We start from the raw sequence: 19960 nt of genomic DNA, 5'->3' as shown, positions 1-19960 counted from the left end.
TAGGGGGTGCACCGATGTATTGTGCCTCCCTTGTAGCCAGTTCCATGGAGACAGCAATATCAACAGCCTTCTGTAATGTAAGCTGAGCCTCTGTCAGTAGGCGCTTCCGTATAGCTTCACTGCAGAGGCCACACACTAACCTGTCACGCAGGGCATCATTTAACATCTCTTTAAATTCACAGTGTTCTGCTAGCTTTTTTAAAATGGCTACAAATTGTACAACTGTTTCATCTTCCTTTTGGTCTCTTTTGTGGAACCTATATCTTTCAGCAATTACCAGTGGTTTTGGGGAGAAATGAGACCCCAGGATTTCCACAATGTCACTGTAAGATTTAGTCTCAGGCTTAACAGGGTGTAGTAAGCTGCGTAGCAGAGAGTAGGTTTTAGCCCCTACAACAGTTAAGAATATTGGCACCTTCTTCGCTTCTGTAATGTCATTTGCAATACCAAAATGCTCAAAACGCTCAGTATACACATGCCACTGCTCTGTATTCTCATCAAAAGGCTCCAGGGGCCTGGTCAGAGTAGCCATGATTTTTAGTTTCACTTTCACAGTCAGTGCAAACAAGCAGCTTTTTTTCTTTGTTTGGTCTTTACCTTGACTTCTACTTCCTTCTGTTACTGGAGCAGCACCAGGATCCCACCCTCGTCGCCAGTGTTAAATCCTTGGGGCAGCCGGTGTAGGAAGCAATCACTTGAGGCCAGAGAGCAGACAGCTAACCAAAACCTCCATTTTATTTACAGACACAGAGAGCTCACTCAGCCGGTTGAAACCGGCTGAGCTATCCCTTAATAGTCTAACTCAGTTGCCATAGTAACAAAACCCATGACAACCAAATACACAACACTCCCAGTTTTCATTTTGGAAAGAATCATCAAAATGTAAACCAGCTGCCAACAATGACAGCTTTTTCCTTAAAAAAGTTATCCTGAGTCCTTGACAGCCACTGAGATCCTTCAGCACCCACCAGTATCACTCTCCTAATATTTTGAGTGCCAGTGCTGGAGAATCCACCAGGAGCCAATTTTTAAATCAAGGTTGGTTCTCTAAAAAAAAAATCTGTTCCAGTTCAAACAGGAATTATCTGGAGGGAAGTTCTCTGCCCTGCGTTCTACAGGAAGCCTGTAGAATACAGACCTTTCTGGCCTCAGAATACATTTGGTTGAGGAGAGGTTTCCAGCAGAGGCACTAGCTGACATTGTTGGCTCCAGGAGAAGACGACGAAGAGACCTGGCCCCCATTCTTCATCTGAAAAGTTGACCTCTGTGAGCACTTGGTGATTAAAACAGCTATAATGCTGGAGAGACATATGGATCAGGCTGTGGGATGTAATTCCCTTCTGCAGGAATGGGTGTAGCAATATATGGTTTGCAGAGGAATGTGTTTCAGCTCCAGAACGTCAGAGCTTGTTTTGTGGCCTCTGGTTTTGATTACTTAATTTTTCAGACCCTAAAATATTTGAAATTTAATGTAATAACTGGGGGTGAGGAACAGATGTCGCAGGATGCTTATACTTGCACTTAAAAATCATCTTGACCTTAAGCTTTCACCGAGTGCATATTCTGTATCTGAGCAAAATAAATAGATCACCAGAGACAGCGGTTTTGTTTTCAAAAGGAAAATGGGATCCTGGCTTTAAAGCAAGAATTCCTAGAAGTAAATATGCTGAACGATTTCCCCTTGCAGAAGTCCTGCCACAACAGCAACAATGCTACCAGCAGCTTTTAACTTAAAGTAGGATCCGAAATTGTTGTCATGCAAGTTGCCTGGGAAGGAGGGTTTAGAAAAGAGCTTTCATATGCAACATTCAAAATCATTATTTTCTGTAGAACTGCAAACAAACCACCCTCCCCCCTACTTTACCCAGAATAGGAGGTGGATTGAAATAGACATTGCAGTCCATTCGCTATTTCTAGCCATTTTTGTGGTCACTTGACCAAACCACTCTCTTTCTATTTGCATCCTAGATTTGGTAGTGTTTTTGAAAACTCTCCCCCAAACTCCTAAGCTCAGGAATCTGTTGCTTCAGTGTAAGACTACAGCTCTGCAAAACCTGTTGTAGATAACCACGGGGAGGGAAAAAATACAGCTTCTACTCCCTAGCCTTTATTTGTCTTTCACACATACAAAACTTGAATGTGACCATACAAGAAAAGTTAGACAGTACAGAACATTGACAGAGAGCCTACAGTGGGTAACTTTAAAAACAGATACAGGGATACACTGCCTTCAGCAAGCTAGGTGTGAAGGGAACGTAACTTGCTGTCTGTATTCCTTTTATGCTGGTTCAGAAAACGGGGAATTACAAAGCTCGCTGCTGCAACATCTTAAATAAAAAGGAAAAACCCCAACATCCAGTGTTAAACTATTAGGCTGAGGCTACACTTGCAGTTCAAAGCGCTACCGCGGCAGTGCTTTGAAGCGCTAAGTGTAGTCAAAGTGCCAGCGCTGGGAGAGAGCTCTCCCAGCACTGTCCGTACTCCACCTCCCTGTGGGAAATAACGTACAGCGCTGGGAGCCGTGCGCTGGGGCTTTGACCACACTGGCGCTTTGCAGCGCCGCAATTTGCAGCGCTGGAGAGGGTGTGTTTTCACACCCTGCTGCAGCGCTGCAAATTTGCAAGTGTAGCCATGGGTCTTTGGCTCTTTCTCCCCTCTCACAATGGCCCACACAAAGGCGGTATTACAAAAAAAGACGACTTTCCCCATTCATTTAATATTAAGAAATATTAAATGCTTTTAGCTTCTAAAAGAGATCCATTTTTTTTAAAAATCCCAGAATGTTAATACAGAATTCACTAGTGATTTTTTGAGCAACCCATGCTGTCCAACTCATCCTTGATGACTCTGTCCCTATTTTTCTCCCACTCATGCAGAAAACACCTACCTCCAGGCACCACACTGCACCTTTTTGTCTGAGCCCATCACCTTGCACCCAACACCACCAACCCTCAACCAAGTCGAATGGTCACAGTTAAATGATAGACCCAAGTTATTGGTAATTTGCTTACTTCCCAGGTGAAATACACCTGAGGACTGGCAAATTCCCTATCTTTCTATAGGCTATTGAGTTGTATCATACAAAAGGGAGGCACTGATAAGGAAGGATGGGTCTTGTGATGGACCTGCTCCGTCACAAGCTCCCTAAATTTGGGCAAGTCACTTTTTCCCTCTGGGCCTCAGATATCCGTGTGCACAATGGGGATCGCAGTATTTCCCTGCATTGCAGCAGCATTGTGAGGTATAGACTAATAACTGTGAGATGTTCAGGTGACCTAAAATAGATAAGAACAGAAAGGAGCATGGTGGCTGGGAGTGGAAAGAAGTAATGCCTAGGAAGGGCATAAATTCTTTCCTGTGGAAGGCGGCAGAGTTCACATTGGCAGGGCATATTCATAGGCACTAAACTAGTATGCTCCTTCTCTGTACCTCATCAGAATGAAGGTATTTGTGAAAGATTCAGGGTGAGATTTTCCAAGCTGCCTATGGGATTTGGATGCCCAGTTCCCAGTGACATTAATTGGAAATGAATGTTCAAATCCCTGAGTCCCCTTTGAAAATCTCACTCTAAGGAATCATACACATCTTTCATATGAAATGCTCTGTGCACATTTCTTCCTATAAGTTGGGTTTTGATGCCTTCCCTTATTCACACAAAGAAGTTAAACATCTATAACTACTGCTTTTCTATTAACAGGAGACAAACTTTTCTGGATTCCTGCAGTAACCTATGCAGCCCTAAATGCCATGTAATTCATGAGCCCTCCTTCCCATGTCTAAATCGAAAATCCTCCTATGAACAAACAAGTCTCCTCCTCCTTATAATAAAACAAAGGTCAAAGGCAGTAGGGAAAGAAATTTTATTTCCAAGCTTCTAAAAGATTAATACAAACACTGGAGAGTAAACAAAATGAAAAACTATTAAAAAAATAAGCAGTGTCTTGTAAAAGTGCTCTGTAAAAAAACAAAGGCACACAACCAACAACATTATACACAACTCATTAAGCCTCTGAGTGTATTTCAAGCCTTGATAATTCTGAGTGTGAACTCATTTTGCATTCATGTTTTTCTAGTGTTCTGTGAATATTGTTAATCAGATTTTAAACATGTTAAGAAAATTCCAACAAAGCAGTATCTTGAGAAGCACAAATAAGAAAGACAGTAAACAAGTTGGACATTCTGTAGTGAATGTGTCATAAGAATCAAGTCTGTGCTACATACTGTCAGGCAATTTCTATAAAAGACATCACATACTGATTTAAAGGCAGCTGCAAAGCAGTCTGAGTTAGCTCCCAAGTCTTAAAAATTTAAAAACAAAACAAAAAACCTTTCCATTTGGCAACACTGTCTCTTATTAAAACTGGGTTCTTGTGTATTTTAACATGCACTCAGTGGGTGTCTGTTTAGAAAATGTAAATCCCAAGTGTGGGTGAGAGGAAGAAGCAATTTAAATGTGTGGAAAAATCCTTAATCCAGGCATCACAATTATTAAGAGGGGAAAAAGTTATCTGGTAAAATTAAAATATTTTTTCCTTTCTAAAATGTAAACAACCTCATAATTAAATAGCCTTGCGTAGTAACTATGGAAACAATGTTAGCTCAGTTATTAAGAGTGCTTTCTCGTATAAAATACTTTACACATATTAGCAAAAGATCTAGTCAACTACTGATACACCAGAACAGATTGATAAATATCTAGGAGATTGTTTTGGCCACAGGAAAAGTAGGGCACAGAGCTAGTGTTTTCTTGAGAAGGAAAGGCAGCTGTTATTCATTTCATGCTTGAAGAGAACTCTCCACCGACGTTCTCTACAAAAGGAAAAAGAGTTTTATTAAAGGCTGTCTTCACCTTTCTTCTTTAATAAAGTCTTCTCACAAGCTGTAACACAGAAGCCTCTTCACTGTGGGTTAGGTTAAACGTGCCACTGATGGATGCTAACTTCCTGGAATTCTGTAAAATTTCTCCCCACCATTTTATCCTCATAAAGCAGTAGCAAAAGTGCTATGAAATATTGGTCTATTAGCAAAAGAAGAAAAACATAAACCCCAGTACCCGTTTATGGACTTCTGGAATGCTTGCAATAAATCATCTACTGGGCTCTTATTCCTCAAACAGGAGAAAAATCCTGCATCTTGACAGGCCAATATAACCACATGATACTTTATTTCTTAACTCAGGTGGAGTCAAGTCCTAGAAACACATATACACAACTAGAATGGCAGCTTCATAAAAGGAACAGAATATGGAAGAGTCACTGTCATCCTAAATATCACATTTGCCGAGACACCTACGATTACTGAAAGAAAATATTTTTTCTGTTTGTGCATTTGACAGCATTTTGAACCATCAGCTGCACTTTTCCCCCAGTCAATTTCCCCTTTTTCACCCACCTCCGCAGAGGTGAAAATAGTGCCTGATCCATAGGGTTAGAGTAGCCAAAGATGGTCAGAGAGGATGCTGACCACACCACTCCCTTGTGTACCACTGGCTATGAAATGGACGTGCCTTAACCACGTCAGCCCGATGAACCATTGGCTGCAGGAGCTTTTACTTTGACACAGCTCCAGAAGAGAAACATTTAAAAAAAAAATAGGAAAATGTGATTTTTAAAACCGCAAAATTTGGCAGAGGGACAAAAATACCAATTAAACTGAATTGATGTCAAGTTGACAGCATCCTCTAACAAAGAGCAAGTAAATGGGACTCTCATCGTTCCTCCTGTCGTGGTAATTTACCCACCCTCCCTATCAGGAGTTATTACCTTATTTGTCACTTTTAAAGAATTATGAGAATTGGCTGCTCCTACATTACACATGCTGATTGTGCTAGGTAAGATTTTTAGGCCAGACCTAGGGGCTTGAGCCTGCAAAGAATTACTCACACCCTTGAAGTACCAGGCCTGTCCTTATGACTACGGATGGGAATAAACACACAGGTGAGAATGCCTTGGCAGGACTGGACCCTAATGATTTGTCTACACTCGGTTTTTTCTTAATTTTCCCCACTGTTGCTACCAGCAATGCAGGGAGCACTAGTGTAGACAGCGTTCAGGTGGCTGCTGGTGTGTGAACCACATTGTTTAGACTTGCTCAGAGCAGGTCAACGATGACAGTGGTTATCAGTCTACACTAGGCCCTCTGTTGCTGCCGTCTCTCATGGAGCTGCGCCAGTTGTAACAATGGTGGGGAAAAGCCTAGTGTAGACACAGCCTAAGTGAACTGCAATACAACATGCAAGTTGAAGTGTTCTAACAAGCAGAGAGTTATTTAAATCAGTGCAAATGCTGCAGCCTCATTTGTTTCTTTCAAGCTGCCTGCAGCCTCTTTTGGGACTGCGTTAGTTAACAAAGACACTAACCAAGAATGCAGTTCCATTTGATGCATTTCAATCATCAAGAGCTGAAGAGAGTTAACGGGTGTGAAGTAACAGGAAAAACGGTATGTTTGAAATGCATTGTAAGAGACTGCAAATGGCATTGAACATGTTAAATGCTGTGCTTAAGTTAATTAAAAAACTGGATGATCTATTATTGGGTCAACAGAATCATCCATGTATGCTTAAGTTTACTGCACAGTCAATCCTTCTTCTAAATTTCCTTCCTTTCCCCAGATAACTGATCTTCTAAAATGGTACCTCAGCATGAATGCAATATCTGCTGGAAGAAAGCACCCCTGGAAATCACTTCTTAGACAATATTCATTCGTAAACCACTGTGAATGTAATGTGAAGGCCATCTGGAGATGCAAGCATAGGGAGATGACTCAACTTTGGGGGAAGGGGAACTGGGTCCCTTACTGGCCATTTTGGGTAGTACGCCATGCTCCTCTGGAGGGACAGTTTCCTACTCTCAAGTGGAGGTAGCTGCCTTTTCCCTGGTCACCGCCAATGGAGGAATGGGGATTGAGAGCATGGCTGAGTAGAAACAATCTGCAGTTACAGCGGGAGAAGATAAAAGCTAACTTGGAAGTGTGCCATCAACGCCTGTTGCCTTTGATCTCTAAACCCTTCCTAGACTCCAAAATGAAGAAGGGTCTTATCTGAAGTGCAGAGTATCAAACCGATTACGCACCCAACATCCTGCTGTTGCTGAAGACTCATTTTAAAAATAGCTACAGACACCGTATCCGCCAACAAGCAAAAAAAGACAGGAGGGACATCCGGAGGGAGAAACATGTTTTAACTCTAGTGCCCAGAGGGACTAGGAATCCATTTGGAGGGCCAGGGTAGAAAAAAAGTAAGCACTTTGCTACAGAAGAGGTATTGTTGGTATGTATGTATGTAAGAGACAAAAAGAAAACCCAATGGAAACTGGTCATTTCTAGGGCTTGGGGTTTACAGCAGATAGCATATACGACTTCTGTCGCTACCCTACCTGACTTCAGAGTAAAGCACAGGATCTAGGCTCCCGGAAAGGATTGCTCCCAGCAGGAACACCTATTAGCAGGGCATCTTTGCAGGCGTTCTGCATACAATACTGCTGAAGTTCTGCAGCTGCCTGAGAGACCTGTACAAAGAAAAAGAAACACTCATATACACAGGGGAAACCAGTTCATTCCCTGGCGTCTAGTAGATGGTTACTAAAAAGAGGAACTATTATCACAGAGTGGGAAAGCAGCCAAGCCAGCTCCCAAAGCAAAAAGTGTTGATTAAAATAATGCAGATTCAAACACACAAAGCTCTGACAAGACAGATGTAGCATCAATGAGTATTTTCAATTCTCAGCCACAGCAGCATGTGGAATGTAGGTGTTGGTGCCACGGAATTCGGTTCCATTGTGCCACAGAGCAATTCAATTTTCTTGTGTAGTTTATTACAAAATAGGCACATAGCCAGGGCCGCCGAGAGTGGTTTCGGGCCCCGGTAAAAAAAAATGTTTTGGGCCCCCCAGCAAGGACGGACCAGATAAATAGGGCCAGGGAAGCCAGGCCCTGGGCCCCCTTCCGGACCGCTAGGCCCTGGTAATTTGTACCGGCTTCCGCCCACACCTCGTCGGCCCTGCACATAGCAACGTACACAGTGCTTCCCACCATGGAAAACATTGTTCTCATCCCAAAGAGCTTACATGCTAAATAAGAGAAGACAAATCAGGTGAGACATAGGATAGCAGAGTGTGGCAGAGTGAAGGGCTTAAAATTTGAACCTCCTTTAAAAAATTTAATTTAGGTCAAAATTATCAAGATGGGGTGCCTAAAGTTAATCTCCTAGATCTAGATATAGGCACCTGAAGAGGAGTGGCCTGAGAGGTCTGAAGCAAGCTCAGGAGACAGAAGGTATTGAAGAGCCTGAGGCAACCATGCTCTCCTCTTAGATAGCAGGCTGGTTAGCATATGCAACTTTTGGAGCTGGACAGAGAGAGATCCAGGAATCAGACAGCGAGGATGCAGACAGCAGTGTGGATCCAGGAAACGTTTAAGGATGGGGTGTCTGTCTACCAACGTGGTAGGATTTTAGTCAGCCAAAGGGCACTACTGGAGAACACTAACTGGAATCCCCAATCACCAAGTGTGACGTCCTCACCTGAAGCCACACACCAGGCCTTTTTCTCAGCTCAGGGAATATAGCTCTCCCTCCCTGTGCAGCACCCCAGCACTCCCAGAAGAGGGGACTGTAGGGTTTTACTTGCTGGATTGGGACAGTGACCCCAACGTCCCCGTTGCCATGAATGGGCCATCCACAGGGCCATCCTTAGGATTTATGGGGCTCTATTCAGTATTATTAAACTGGTGCACCATGCCCGTCAGCCAGGGCTCGCATGTGTATTTTAGATAAGGGTGGTCTTTTGAAGGATTTATTTAAAAAACTATATGTCTGAAGATCCAAGCATTTAAGGCTAAAGATGAATTCTCAGACTGTGCATCTAAATATCTATGCAAGGATTTTTAGAGATGTGATTTTATAATCTTCAGCAACACACTAATGAAATATTTTTACAGCAAATTTTATTACAGTAATGCACAACTGTCTTGGTCAGGAAATTCAGAAACTGACAGTAATACCTGGGTGTTGCCAAAAGCCTGTTAAATGGCTTCATTACCACTTGAATGGCTCTAACAGTTTCAGTGTTGAGCTAATAGGTCTGGCAGGCTGGAAGGTTTTTCACTTTTAAAGTACTAGATCCCCTCCAGAGGAAGACTCACTAGGCTGCAGCAGCCAGCTGTGGTGGGTGCCTGCAGGAAGGGTCAGAACAGGGATAGGAAGAGGCAGGAGGGTGAACACTAACACCCACAGGTGCCCCAAATTTTTAGGTGCCCTACACAGCCACCTATGCTGCATATGCCTAAGGACGGCCCTGACCATCCATCCCTCGGGCCTAGTGAGCTTGCTGCCCTTCTCTGACTGCCAGATCCAGCAGCATTCCCAAGCACACGGTGTGGCTTTTCTCTGCCCTCTTACTCAGTTCCCTTTTTGGGGTCTGTTCTATTCATTGCCAGCCACCACCCCCTACAATATTAATTCTTCTGCGTATCTCGTCCCACCACGCTGTGTTCAGAGCCTCAGAGATGCCTGAGGCAGCCTCACCCAAGAGGCAATGGTAGAAGGGACTCTGCATCTCAGCAGAAGTAGACTGACTGACTGTGCCATTCTCCCTGACCATGGAGCCTCCCCTTCTGGATGCCTGAAGGGTTTCTTATTCTTTCTTGGTCCCTTTCTGGGACTGGATTCATCATTTCCGAACCACACCATTCTCTGGACCACAGCACCAGTCGCTACTGAGGAGCCTGAAAATTGAACCCTTTCCTGTTGTGTGACCTTGCACCCAAAGAGCTAATTAGTGTATTTGAGTGCCCTATGCCAATACCAAAGTGCAGAAGATAAGGGCAGGGCTACACAATGCTCTGCTATGGAGTAATTAGCAGAGTGTGTCCTGGATATGCCATGTTGTACGGTGCTCAGCACCACTCTGCAGCCCTCTTCTGCCTAGCTTTGCAAACTTTGCAGCCAGCCGATGAGCAAGGAGCCATATGTATCCTACTGCTGTTGATAACTATGTCTGAAGGAGGTGCACACCTTGCATGCGGCAGCTGTGTAGTAGCAGTCTATGTGCCACAGGTTAGTACTGTGCAGTAGCAGGGCCATCTGTCATTATTGCTTGTGCGCGATCCATGCAAGCCAAATGTACGTTTTCCCCCTCACTCCCTAATCTATCATATTTCAGCATATGGCAGTAAGTGCGCTCAGCCCAGCAACCCCCCTTTGTGCATGTCCCTGTGTGTAGGTATCACTTTCAGACCAGGCTCCTCCTTTGGGAGAGTCTTGCTCCCTGGGCACTCATCTGGAGAGAAGGGCAAAAACCTTACCAGAGCGTGCAACCGTGAGGGTGGATTTCCCTCTGATAATTCATCACATACTCTGAACAGCCAAAAGAGAGCTCTCCTTTCCCCCAACACAGCATCCACCTCAGCATCTTTTAAAATCCACCTGCATGTCGTTTCATCATTATATTCTATTCCTTGGAGTTTTCTCTTTTTATGCCTATTTTACTGGTCTGTGATCAAATTATCTTGCTAAGAGAAATTTTTTTAATCTGACTTTTTTTTAAAAAGTCCAACAAATAAAACCAGAGAGCCCAATAAACAAACCAAACATCCTTCCAACAAAGAACAAAAATGGAAATTTCTGCCAGACGGGTGAATGTTGAAAACAGAACATTGGAATGGAAATGATTAGGCACCCTCCACTGTAATAGACAATACCGCACTGCTACAATACAGAAGAACTGTGCATATTTGTACTATTGACTAGGCTATTCGTTGCAGATTCCCAAATGTAATGAATGAACATGCAAGCAAACAAATGAGAAACTATAATCCCTGTTACTGAATCAGTCATTTTAACTAATATTGTTTAGTTTTAATTACTGATGAGCCTTCTTGGTTCTATTAGTAAATGTTAAAATACCATCTTACTTTCATCATGTAATTGTACAAGTCAGGGAGTTATGCACTTGCCACTTTCACTGCGAAGCAGATGAGCACAAATTGAGAAACAACTCAGACTAGATTTTTTTAGTTATAAAATAGCTGCCTAAATGGCCACAGTTTAAAGTACTGGAGCTGTATTCAAATCTGATTTCAAGATAAGCCTGTGTTTTATTGAACACGGCAGAGTAAGGCTGTGTGCACACTTGGGGTGATGAGAGAGGAGGAAAATACTGAATGCAAATTAATTTTACTTTCATTGTTTTACAGCCTGAAACAGGGTTGGACTTTGCACATAGCTAGAAAGAGTTCCTTTATCAAAGCAACTATGGAACATGGAATTCTAAAATGATCACCAGCTATAAAACGAGGCTTTTTGTTGGCAGGATTTTATAAAAGAAATAATGATTAAAAACAAACATACACACATCTAGGAATTGGCAGGCATCGTTACAGCCTCTCTATTCAAGTCTAATTGGAAGTGGGTGAGATCAGCAGATTTGGGGTCTAAAGGTTATCATGTTTGTGGATCAGGAAAAAGAATTAATGAGGTTCTGCTATATTATTCATTATAGCCTTTTTCCCTGGGAAATGCTCTCCTGCCACACTGATGAGTTGGATTGGCAGGCACGCCACATGCTGCATCTGAGGCTCAGAACCTGTCCCCAAAAGTACATCATTCAGTCACTCTCTCCCAGTCCTTTATCAAAATACTTCAAACTGAAGACAAGTAACCCCACCCCAGGGAGATAAACACAGGTTAGTCGGCAGGGACTGCTTAAGCATCTCTCCTCCCCACAGCCTTCTCCAAGTTTGCTCTTCCCACCAGCCTGGGGCTGGGCCAAGTCCTTGCCTACTTCTGTCCTACGGAGCTAGCTAAGGAAGGGGCAGCTCATGGTATTTAACACCAAACCCTACAGAACAACAGAAAATAAGCCTATGTTAAAAAACGCAATCAACTAATGGCCTTTTCCCCTTGCAAACCACCACAGACCTGGGGGGCTACTCAGCCATTGGTTTGATGAGACTTCCATGCCAGCTGTTTGCTACATTCTACTCCTAACATAAACAGAAGCCACCACAGCTGAAGGTAGTTCCCTGGATGCCAGATCAGCAGACCCCCACCCAGGTACCAAGTTGTGCCCAGAACCACCAGCCCCCGCCCCGACAGCCTTGTTGAACCTACAATCAGAGGCAGCTCCAGGCACCAGCACGCCAAGCGCGTGCCTGGGGCAGCAAGCCACAGGGGGCGCTCTGCCAGTCGCCCCGAGGGCGGCAGGCAGGTTGCCTTCCACGGCATGCCTGCGGAGGGTCCGCTGGTCCCACAGCTTCGGCAGACCTCCCACAGGCGTGCCGCCAAATCCGTGGGACCGGGGACCTCCCGCAGGCAAGCCGCCGAAGGCAGCCTGCCTGCCGTGCTTGGGGCAGCAAAATACCTAGAGCCGCTCCTGCCTACAATCGCTGTAAAGAAGACCCTTTTTTGACCCAGCCAGGTAACGAAAGCCTGGTCACAGAACTCCAGCCCTGTCCCAACCTACTGATCCTTGCAGTGCAGCCAGGCTGGGGAGCGCTGATCTCCCCATGCCCAGGTCAGCTGAACAGAGCAGCTGCTCAGTTTGTGCTGCCCAACGCAGACAAGCCAGTTACAGAACAGGACAGAACCGAACCATCGGCCTAGACCAACAGCATCCCTGGGTTCCAAGCCCTCACGGCTGCTTCCATCAGTGGCTCCCCCCCCCCCCCCATCTCTGCAGATTTAGTAGTCAAAGCCCTTTCCTCTCCTCTGGGTGCATGGGCCGCTGCTGTGGGAGCTTGGCACAGGGTGACCAGGTAGCAAGTGTGAAAAATCGGGATACTTTTTTCTGGGGGGAGGGAGGGTACAGTTTCTTAGGTAAGATAAAGCCCCTAAGGTGGGGACAGCTGGTCACCCGAGACGGGGTGGTCGGAGCTAGTAGTGGTGGCTGGACCCCCAGCCAAGTGCCTTTACCCTCGCGCTCCCCCGACCCCAGCCACGGCCACACTGCTCGCCCACTTTTCTTGCCACTGGCCTCCGACTTCGCAGCGGGCCACCAGAGCCCAGCCCAGCCCAGCCCAGCCCTCCCCACCCCGCCCCTTTGCGGGCCAGCAGCGCCCTGCCCTGCCCGGGGCTCTCACCTTGATCCTCTCCACCCCCGCCTCCAGCTTGAGCTGCTCCACCAGCCGCTGCATGCTGCTCAGGCTGGCGTTGGAGGACATGCTGGCGGCGAGCTCGGCAGCCCCGAGAGACGCGGGGCAGCAGGAACTGAGCTCAGAGGGGGAGGAGGCGGCGGCCCCGCCACGGGCTCGCAAGGAGCAGGCGCTGCCCAGAGCACCATCTAGAGGCCACCGAGCCCGCCGCGACGTGGCGGAGGGCCCGATCCGGCGGGGCCACGCGTGCCCCTGCTCATGCGTGGCAACCCGCGGCGCCTTGCTACGCCTGGCCCCGGGGCGTCAGCGCTCGCCCTGCACTTCGGATTGTAACTACACCGGAAAGTTTTGTGGGCGTGCAACGTTATCAACCTGCGGGCCCTTGCGAGGGTCGGCAGCCGGGTCGCGAAGTTATTACACGGATTAATATTGCATTGCTTGGGCAGCCTGTCTGCCAAAGGTCCGGACTCCTGCTCATAGTTAAATGCTGGCTGCTCTTGAGGGAGGAAAACAAAAGGCTTCCTTAATTAACCAATGCCCAGAAAATGGGAGGCTCCTCTTTGTTCTAGCTGCCTGCAAACGCAGGACAGTGGCCCTGCCTTAAATGGGTTTATCGGAAGAACAATGTAGCAGTGGCTTGTTAGAAGTGTTGTAGGATTCCTTTTGCGTTCACGTGCCGCGGTTGCACTGGGATGTTTTCATTAATATGAGTGTAAAAAACATTCTCCTTGTTTGCTATGCACCAATAGTGTTCATGGAACTGTTTGAAATAAAATCAGGAAAACAGGGTCCCTGGCCTGAAGATCTTACAGCTGCACTCCTTAGGCCTGTAAAGGGATCCAGCCATACATGTGAATAGTTGCCATTGATTGAAAGCCGGTTAAATAGGAGTCTTGGAGTTAGCTTCAGGGTTTTGGATTAGACTTTTTTTTTTGACTGTGTATAACTAACCTCACAGAGGTTTGCTCACATGGATCTTTTCAGGATCTGGGCTTAAGTACATTTGGTGTAGAACAGTTGTACTGCAACCATTAGAATTAGCTAAATTCTCCAGACAACAGATAAACAAAAATATAAATATTGGCCCTACTCAGTGATCAAAACTGCAGTCTTTAGATTAATAAACATAAAAAAAAACCTAGCCACACAGCAGTTACAAATTGTCACCTACATCTAGAACTTATAGACTCATAGACTTTAAGGTCAGAAGGGACCATTATGATCATCTAGTCTGACCTGCACAATGCATGCCACAGAATCTCACCCACCCACTTCTATAACAAACCTCTAACCTATGTCTGAGTTACTGAAGTCCTCAAATTGTGGTTCGAAGACCTCAAGCTGCAGAGAATCCTCCAGCAAGTGACCCGTGCCCCATGCTGCAGAGGAAGGCGAAAAACCTCCAGGGCCTCTGCCAATCTGCCCAAGGAAAATCCCTTCCCGACCTCAAATATGGCGATCAGTTAAACCCTGAGCATGTGGGCAAGACTCACCAGCCAGCAACCAGGAAAGAATTCTCTGTAGTAACTCAGATCCCACCCCATCCAACATCCCTTCTTGCAGGTACTAGTGCTCAAAAGTTACAAACTATCCCAATATATGAAGAAAAATCAAACCACGGAAAGGCATCCAATTCTGCACTACTACCCATTTTTAGGCCTGGATCTACATGCATAGACACCGGTGTCTGTACAGAACCCCATTGAAGTCAAGTGAAAGGGTCTGTCTACACTAATCCAAATGCAGGATCAGAGACTTAGGGCTGGTCTACACTAGAAAGTGAGGCCAGTTTAACTACATTGCTCTGCACAGAGAAATGTCATGCCCTGTATAATGTCATTAAGTCAAACTAAACTCTGATGCAATAGAGACACCACTAAGGCAATAGAAGAATTCTTCCATCAAAGGAGGTACCACCTCTCACAGAGGTGGATTTACCATAGTGACAGAAGAAACCCTTCTGTTGCTGTGATGAGTGTCTACACTACAGCGGCACAGCTGCAGGTGTGCTGCTGTAGTGTTTCTAGTATAGAGCTAGCCTAAAGCCTGGACTACAATACACCGTTTTGTTGGCAAAAAGGCAACTTTTGCTGACAAAACAGTGCCGACAAAATAAAACCTCCTTGACGGTAGGCATAGAGCTTTTTGCAGCAAAGTTAAAGCGACAGTGTCAGTGTAGACGCTGCCATTTCGCTATGTTGCCATAACTGGCCTTCCCTAGTATCCCACAATGTCCACCGTGACTGCTCTGCTCACTGCTTTGAACTTGACTGCACTGCATACAGCTATGCAAGCATGCGCCCCTCCCCTTTCAAAGCTCCAGGAAATTCTGACAGCTGAGTATGTGATCGCAAAACAGCAAATCATTAACTTTAAATCCTGCTCCCCCTGGGCAATAGGAGCGGCAGGCAGGCAGGCTGCTGCTGAGGGGGTGGAAGGACTGCTGTTCTGTGGAGAGCCAGGGAGGGAGGCGATGGCTAATGGAGGGGGTGTTCCCCTGCCTCAGAACTGGTTGCTTCTGGCCTCTGTCTGAACTTAAAGAGACAGCATGCTGCCGACACACTCACTCTTCCGCAACACACACACTGTCTCTCTCACATACACACTCCCCCAACACAAACTAGTCTTTGTCTCACCCTCCGACACACACATACACACTCCCTGTCACACACACTCGCCCCCAACCCTTTAGGTGAAAAGCAGCTGGCAATCTAGTAGGATGCCCATGGAAGATGGGATTGAGAAACCTGCATCACGTGATGCTGTATCTGCCCCATGAGGCATTGCAAACCCTTCCCAAAGCACCCTGCGGCCAGTTGCACAGTGGGATAGCTACCCATAGTGCACTGCTCTTGGTGTTGATGCAAGAGCTGCTAGTGTTGGATGTGCTCTGCTGACACGAGCGTAGTGTGGACAGGCAACAGCAGTTTAAATAAAGCGATTTAATTAAAGTGACACAACTTTTGTCAACAAAACTCTGTAAAGTAGACCTAGCCTAAGGTTGTCTGCTCTTTAGGCCAATGACTGTTTTCATCTGCATTTGGAAAGCACCTTGCACAATAACCATCTTGCTAACTCTTAGGCTATGTCTACACTACCCCCCGGATCGACACTCCAGGGATCAATGCACCAGGGTTGATTTAGTGGGTCTAGTGAAGACCCGCCAAATTGACCACAGATCACTCTCCAGTCACCCCGGTTCTCTACCCCGAACGAGAAGAGTACAGTAACTCCTCACTTAAAGTCGTCCCAGTTAATGTTTCATTGTTACGTTGATGATCAATTAGGGAACATGCTAGTTTCAAGTTGTGCAAGGCTCCTTTCTAACATCATTTGGCAGCCGCCTGCTTTGTCTACTGCTTGCAGGAAGAGCAGCCCCTTGCACCTAGCTGGTAGGGGAACCAGGGTGGACCAGCAGCCCCCCTATCAGCTCCCCGCTCCCCTAAGTTCCCTGTGCAGCAGCCGCCCAGCAGGCTATCAATTGCAGCTGTCCCTCCCCTCACTGCCATGTGCTACTCCTCTGCCTTGGAGCTGTTCCCCAAGACTCCTGCTTGCTGTGCGGTGGGTGGGGAGGGAACAAAGAGTGGGGCTAATGTCAGGGTGTCCCCCTCCCCCCTGCTCCTGCACCCCACTTACCTCATCTTCCGTAGAGCAGGGGGGACACACCAGGGCTCAGGACGGAGGGAGCTTGCAGCAGCTGTGGGTCTCAGCAAGCTGATCTAATTAACAAGGTAGTGTACTTAAAGGGGAAATGTGCATATCTCCCTCCATTCCTGCTGCCTTGCAGAGTGAGAGAGTTAACCTTTGAGGGCTCAGCCAATTGCTAGTTCATCATTTAGCAGTAAGGGAAATATCCCACCCTCTGACTCCTCCACCTCAACCAAGCTTCACAATCATCATCACTGTGTACCAGTATTAAAGTGTTTCTTTAGAACTTATACTGTGTGTATGTATACATATATAATATAGTCTTTTGTCTGGTGAAAAAAAATTCCCTGGAACTTAACCCCCTCATTTACATTAATTCTCATGGGGAAATTGGATCTGCTTAACATCGTTTTGCTTAAAGTCACATTTTTCAGGAATATAACTACAGTTGAACCCTGTTATGTCGCCGGCCTAGGGGTTTGCCAAAAATAGTCCAGATAACCGATGATCGAGATAAACCCCTATCCACCCCCCCACCCCTGAACTCCCCTGCCCTCTCTCCAACACCCCCTCCCTGCCCCCTTACTGCGGTGCCTGCACGTGGCTGGATCCGGCGAAGCGGGACGGGGACCCGGAGCCGGGCAGCCAAAGAAGCGGGACCCGGTAAGCGGGCCGGGCGGCAGGCGAAGCGGGACCGGGTAAGCGGGCCGGGCGGCAGGCGAAGCGGGGACCGGGTAAGCGGGGTGGGCGGGCGGGCGGCAGGCGAAGCGGGGACCGGGTAAGCGGGGCCGGGCGGGCGGGCGGGGACGGGCAGGGACCGGGTATGCGGGGCCGGGCGGCGGGGACGGGCAGGGACCGGGTATGCGGGGCCGGGCGGGCGGGGACGGGCAGGGACCGGGTATGCGGGGCCGGGCGGCGGGGACGGGCAGGGACCGGGTATGCGGGGCCGGGCGGGCGGGCGGGGACGGGCAGGGACCGGGTATGCGGGGCCGGGCGGGCGGGGACGGGCAGGGACCGGGTATGCGGGGCCGGGCGGAGGTATGCGGGGCCGGGCGGGGACGGGCAGGGACCGGGTATGCGGGGCCGGGCTGGCGGGGACGGGCAGGGACCGGGTATGCGGGGCCGGGCGGGCGGGGACGGGCAGGGGACCGGGTATGCGGGGGCCGGGCGGAGGTATGCGGGGCCGGGCGGGGACGGGCAGGGACCGGGTATGCGGGGCCGGGCGGGCGGGGACGGGCAGGGACCGGGTATGCGGGCCGGGCGGGCGGCGAAGCGAAGCCGGGCGGAGGGGCAGGCGGCAAAGCGGGGACCGGCGAAGCGGAGCCGGGCGGGCAGGCGGCAGGCAAAGCGGGGACCAGGTATGCGGGGCCGGGCTGGCGGGGACGGGCAGGGACTGGGTATGCGGGGCCGGGCTGGCGGGGACGGGCAGGGACCGGGTATGCGGGGACGGGCTGGCGGGGACGGGCAGGGACCGGGTATGCGGGGCCGGGCGGGCGGCGAAGCGAAGCCGGGCGGAGGGGCGGGCGGCAAAGCGGGGACCGGCGAAGCGGAGCCGGGCGGGCAGGTGGCAGGCAAAGCGGGGACCAGGTATGCGGGGCCGGGCGGGGACGGGCAGGGACCGGGTATGCGGGGCCGGGCTGGCAGGGACGGGCAGGGACCGGGTATGCGGGGACGGGCGGGCGGGGACGGGCAGGGACCGGGTATGCGGGGGCGGGCGGGCGGCTGGGGACGCGGGGAGCGGGCGGCTGGGGAACCGCGCGGCTGGAGAGCCAGGGAGCGGGCGGCTGGGGACGCGGGGAGCCGGGCTCGAGATAGTAGGGTTGGGCAAATCGACATAACGGATGAGAAACCCATAAGATAAAGAGGGAGTTTGGCGGTTCCACTTGTAAAACCTCGAGTTAATAGGATTGGCAAGTTAACCGAGGTCGAGATAAATGGGTTCGACTGTATAACGTTAAGTGAGGAGTTACTGTAAGGTAAGTCAACGGGAGAGTATCTTCCGTGGACCCAGCGTAGTGTGGACCCTGCGGTAAGTCAACCTAAGCTACATTGACTCCAGCTACATGAATAACATAGTTGGAGTTGCGTAGCTTAGGTCAATTTGCCATGGAAGTGTAGACATAGTCTTAGGGCTCACCTTCACTGCAGTGTTAGCTGGAGGTATAACTTGAGTGTGGTCCTTACCCTGACTCCTGTCCACACACAAAAGTCTCTAACTTAAGTCAGTGCTTTAAACTCCAGCTAGCAGGCCCATCAGGGGTGTGGGGTGGAAGCTTGAGTGCCACTGATAGTCGAGCTAATACTGAAATAGAAATGCAGCCACTTGGTGCTGCTGATCAGCTCACTCTGTGCAACTTGAGTGTAATTTTGCAGTGTGGCTGTTCTGACTCAAGCTAACTCTGCAGGGCAGATATATCCAGGATGATAGACCCGTTCACCAGCGAAATACCACGTACTAGAAATAATTGAGGTGTGGTAGATGCGTTTGGATTTGGGCATAGCTTCTGAAGCTGCTTGTGTACATTTTTCCTATGCTGACGCCTGTGAAGGGGTGTTCCATTTGTCAGAGATTTACTTTCCTTTTACTAGAGAACAGCTGTAAGACACCGTCACTTTAATAAAATTGCCCAGGAGGGTAAACACTCCTGTTTCCTTTATTAAGTACCTAATGTCTGTTATATATATCCAATATAAGGGTCTTAAGAAGTATCTGTTCTGCTAAAAACATTCTTTTCAGGCAATCACGCTGAAATGGCTCCTATGCTGTAATAAAAATATATGACTGTACAGAACTAGAGCATTGTGGGGAGCTGTCCCCTATTTCCCAAAAAATTCTCTTCGGCGCGGGGCTGCCCATAAATTACATGACAAAGAGTCCTGTGGCACCTTGTAGACTAACAGACATATTGGAGCATGAGCTTTTGTGGGTGAATACCCACTTCATCGGATGCTGTGTGGGTCCTTAATTTTGTGTGTTTTCTTTCAGTGTTATGAAGTGTTACAAGGGGTGGCCGGCTGGATCTTGCAAACCACCAAAAAATGTGTGGCCTGCTTTTGTGGACAGCCCCTTCCGATCCTTGAATGGACCCGGGGTTCCTAGTTCCCAGTGGGGTGGAGGAAGAATTTTGCCCACTTGGGCACCTGGCAGAGTTAAGGGGTCAGACGGGAGGCCGGCGCGTATCTACATAGGTAAGCCACGTTGTGATTCCCCCGGCTCCACCCCCTC

At 48.2% G+C, this 19960-nt stretch overlaps 1 protein-coding gene across 1 annotated transcript; it reads right to left on the bottom strand.

Moving 5' to 3' along the window:
• Nucleotides 1-3846: 3846 nt before the first annotated feature.
• Nucleotides 3847-13425, bottom strand: GNG10 (G protein subunit gamma 10). Its single transcript, XM_045020130.1, has 3 exons — nt 13075-13425; nt 7374-7505; nt 3847-4809 (listed from the first exon to the last, which is right to left on the bottom strand). Exons 1-2 carry the CDS (start codon nt 13153-13155, stop codon nt 7380-7382), a joined length of 207 nt encoding a protein of 68 aa, XP_044876065.1. The 5' UTR covers nt 13156-13425; the 3' UTR covers nt 3847-4809; nt 7374-7379.
• Nucleotides 13426-19960: the final 6535 nt, after the last annotated feature.

The sequence above is a fragment of the Mauremys mutica genome, chromosome 6, assembly GCF_020497125.1.
Source record: "Mauremys mutica isolate MM-2020 ecotype Southern chromosome 6, ASM2049712v1, whole genome shotgun sequence".
In the NCBI taxonomy this organism is placed as follows: Eukaryota; Metazoa; Chordata; order Testudines; family Geoemydidae; genus Mauremys; species Mauremys mutica.
Note: the sequence above shows the minus strand (reverse complement) of the source record. Positions and strands in the feature narration are given on the sequence as shown.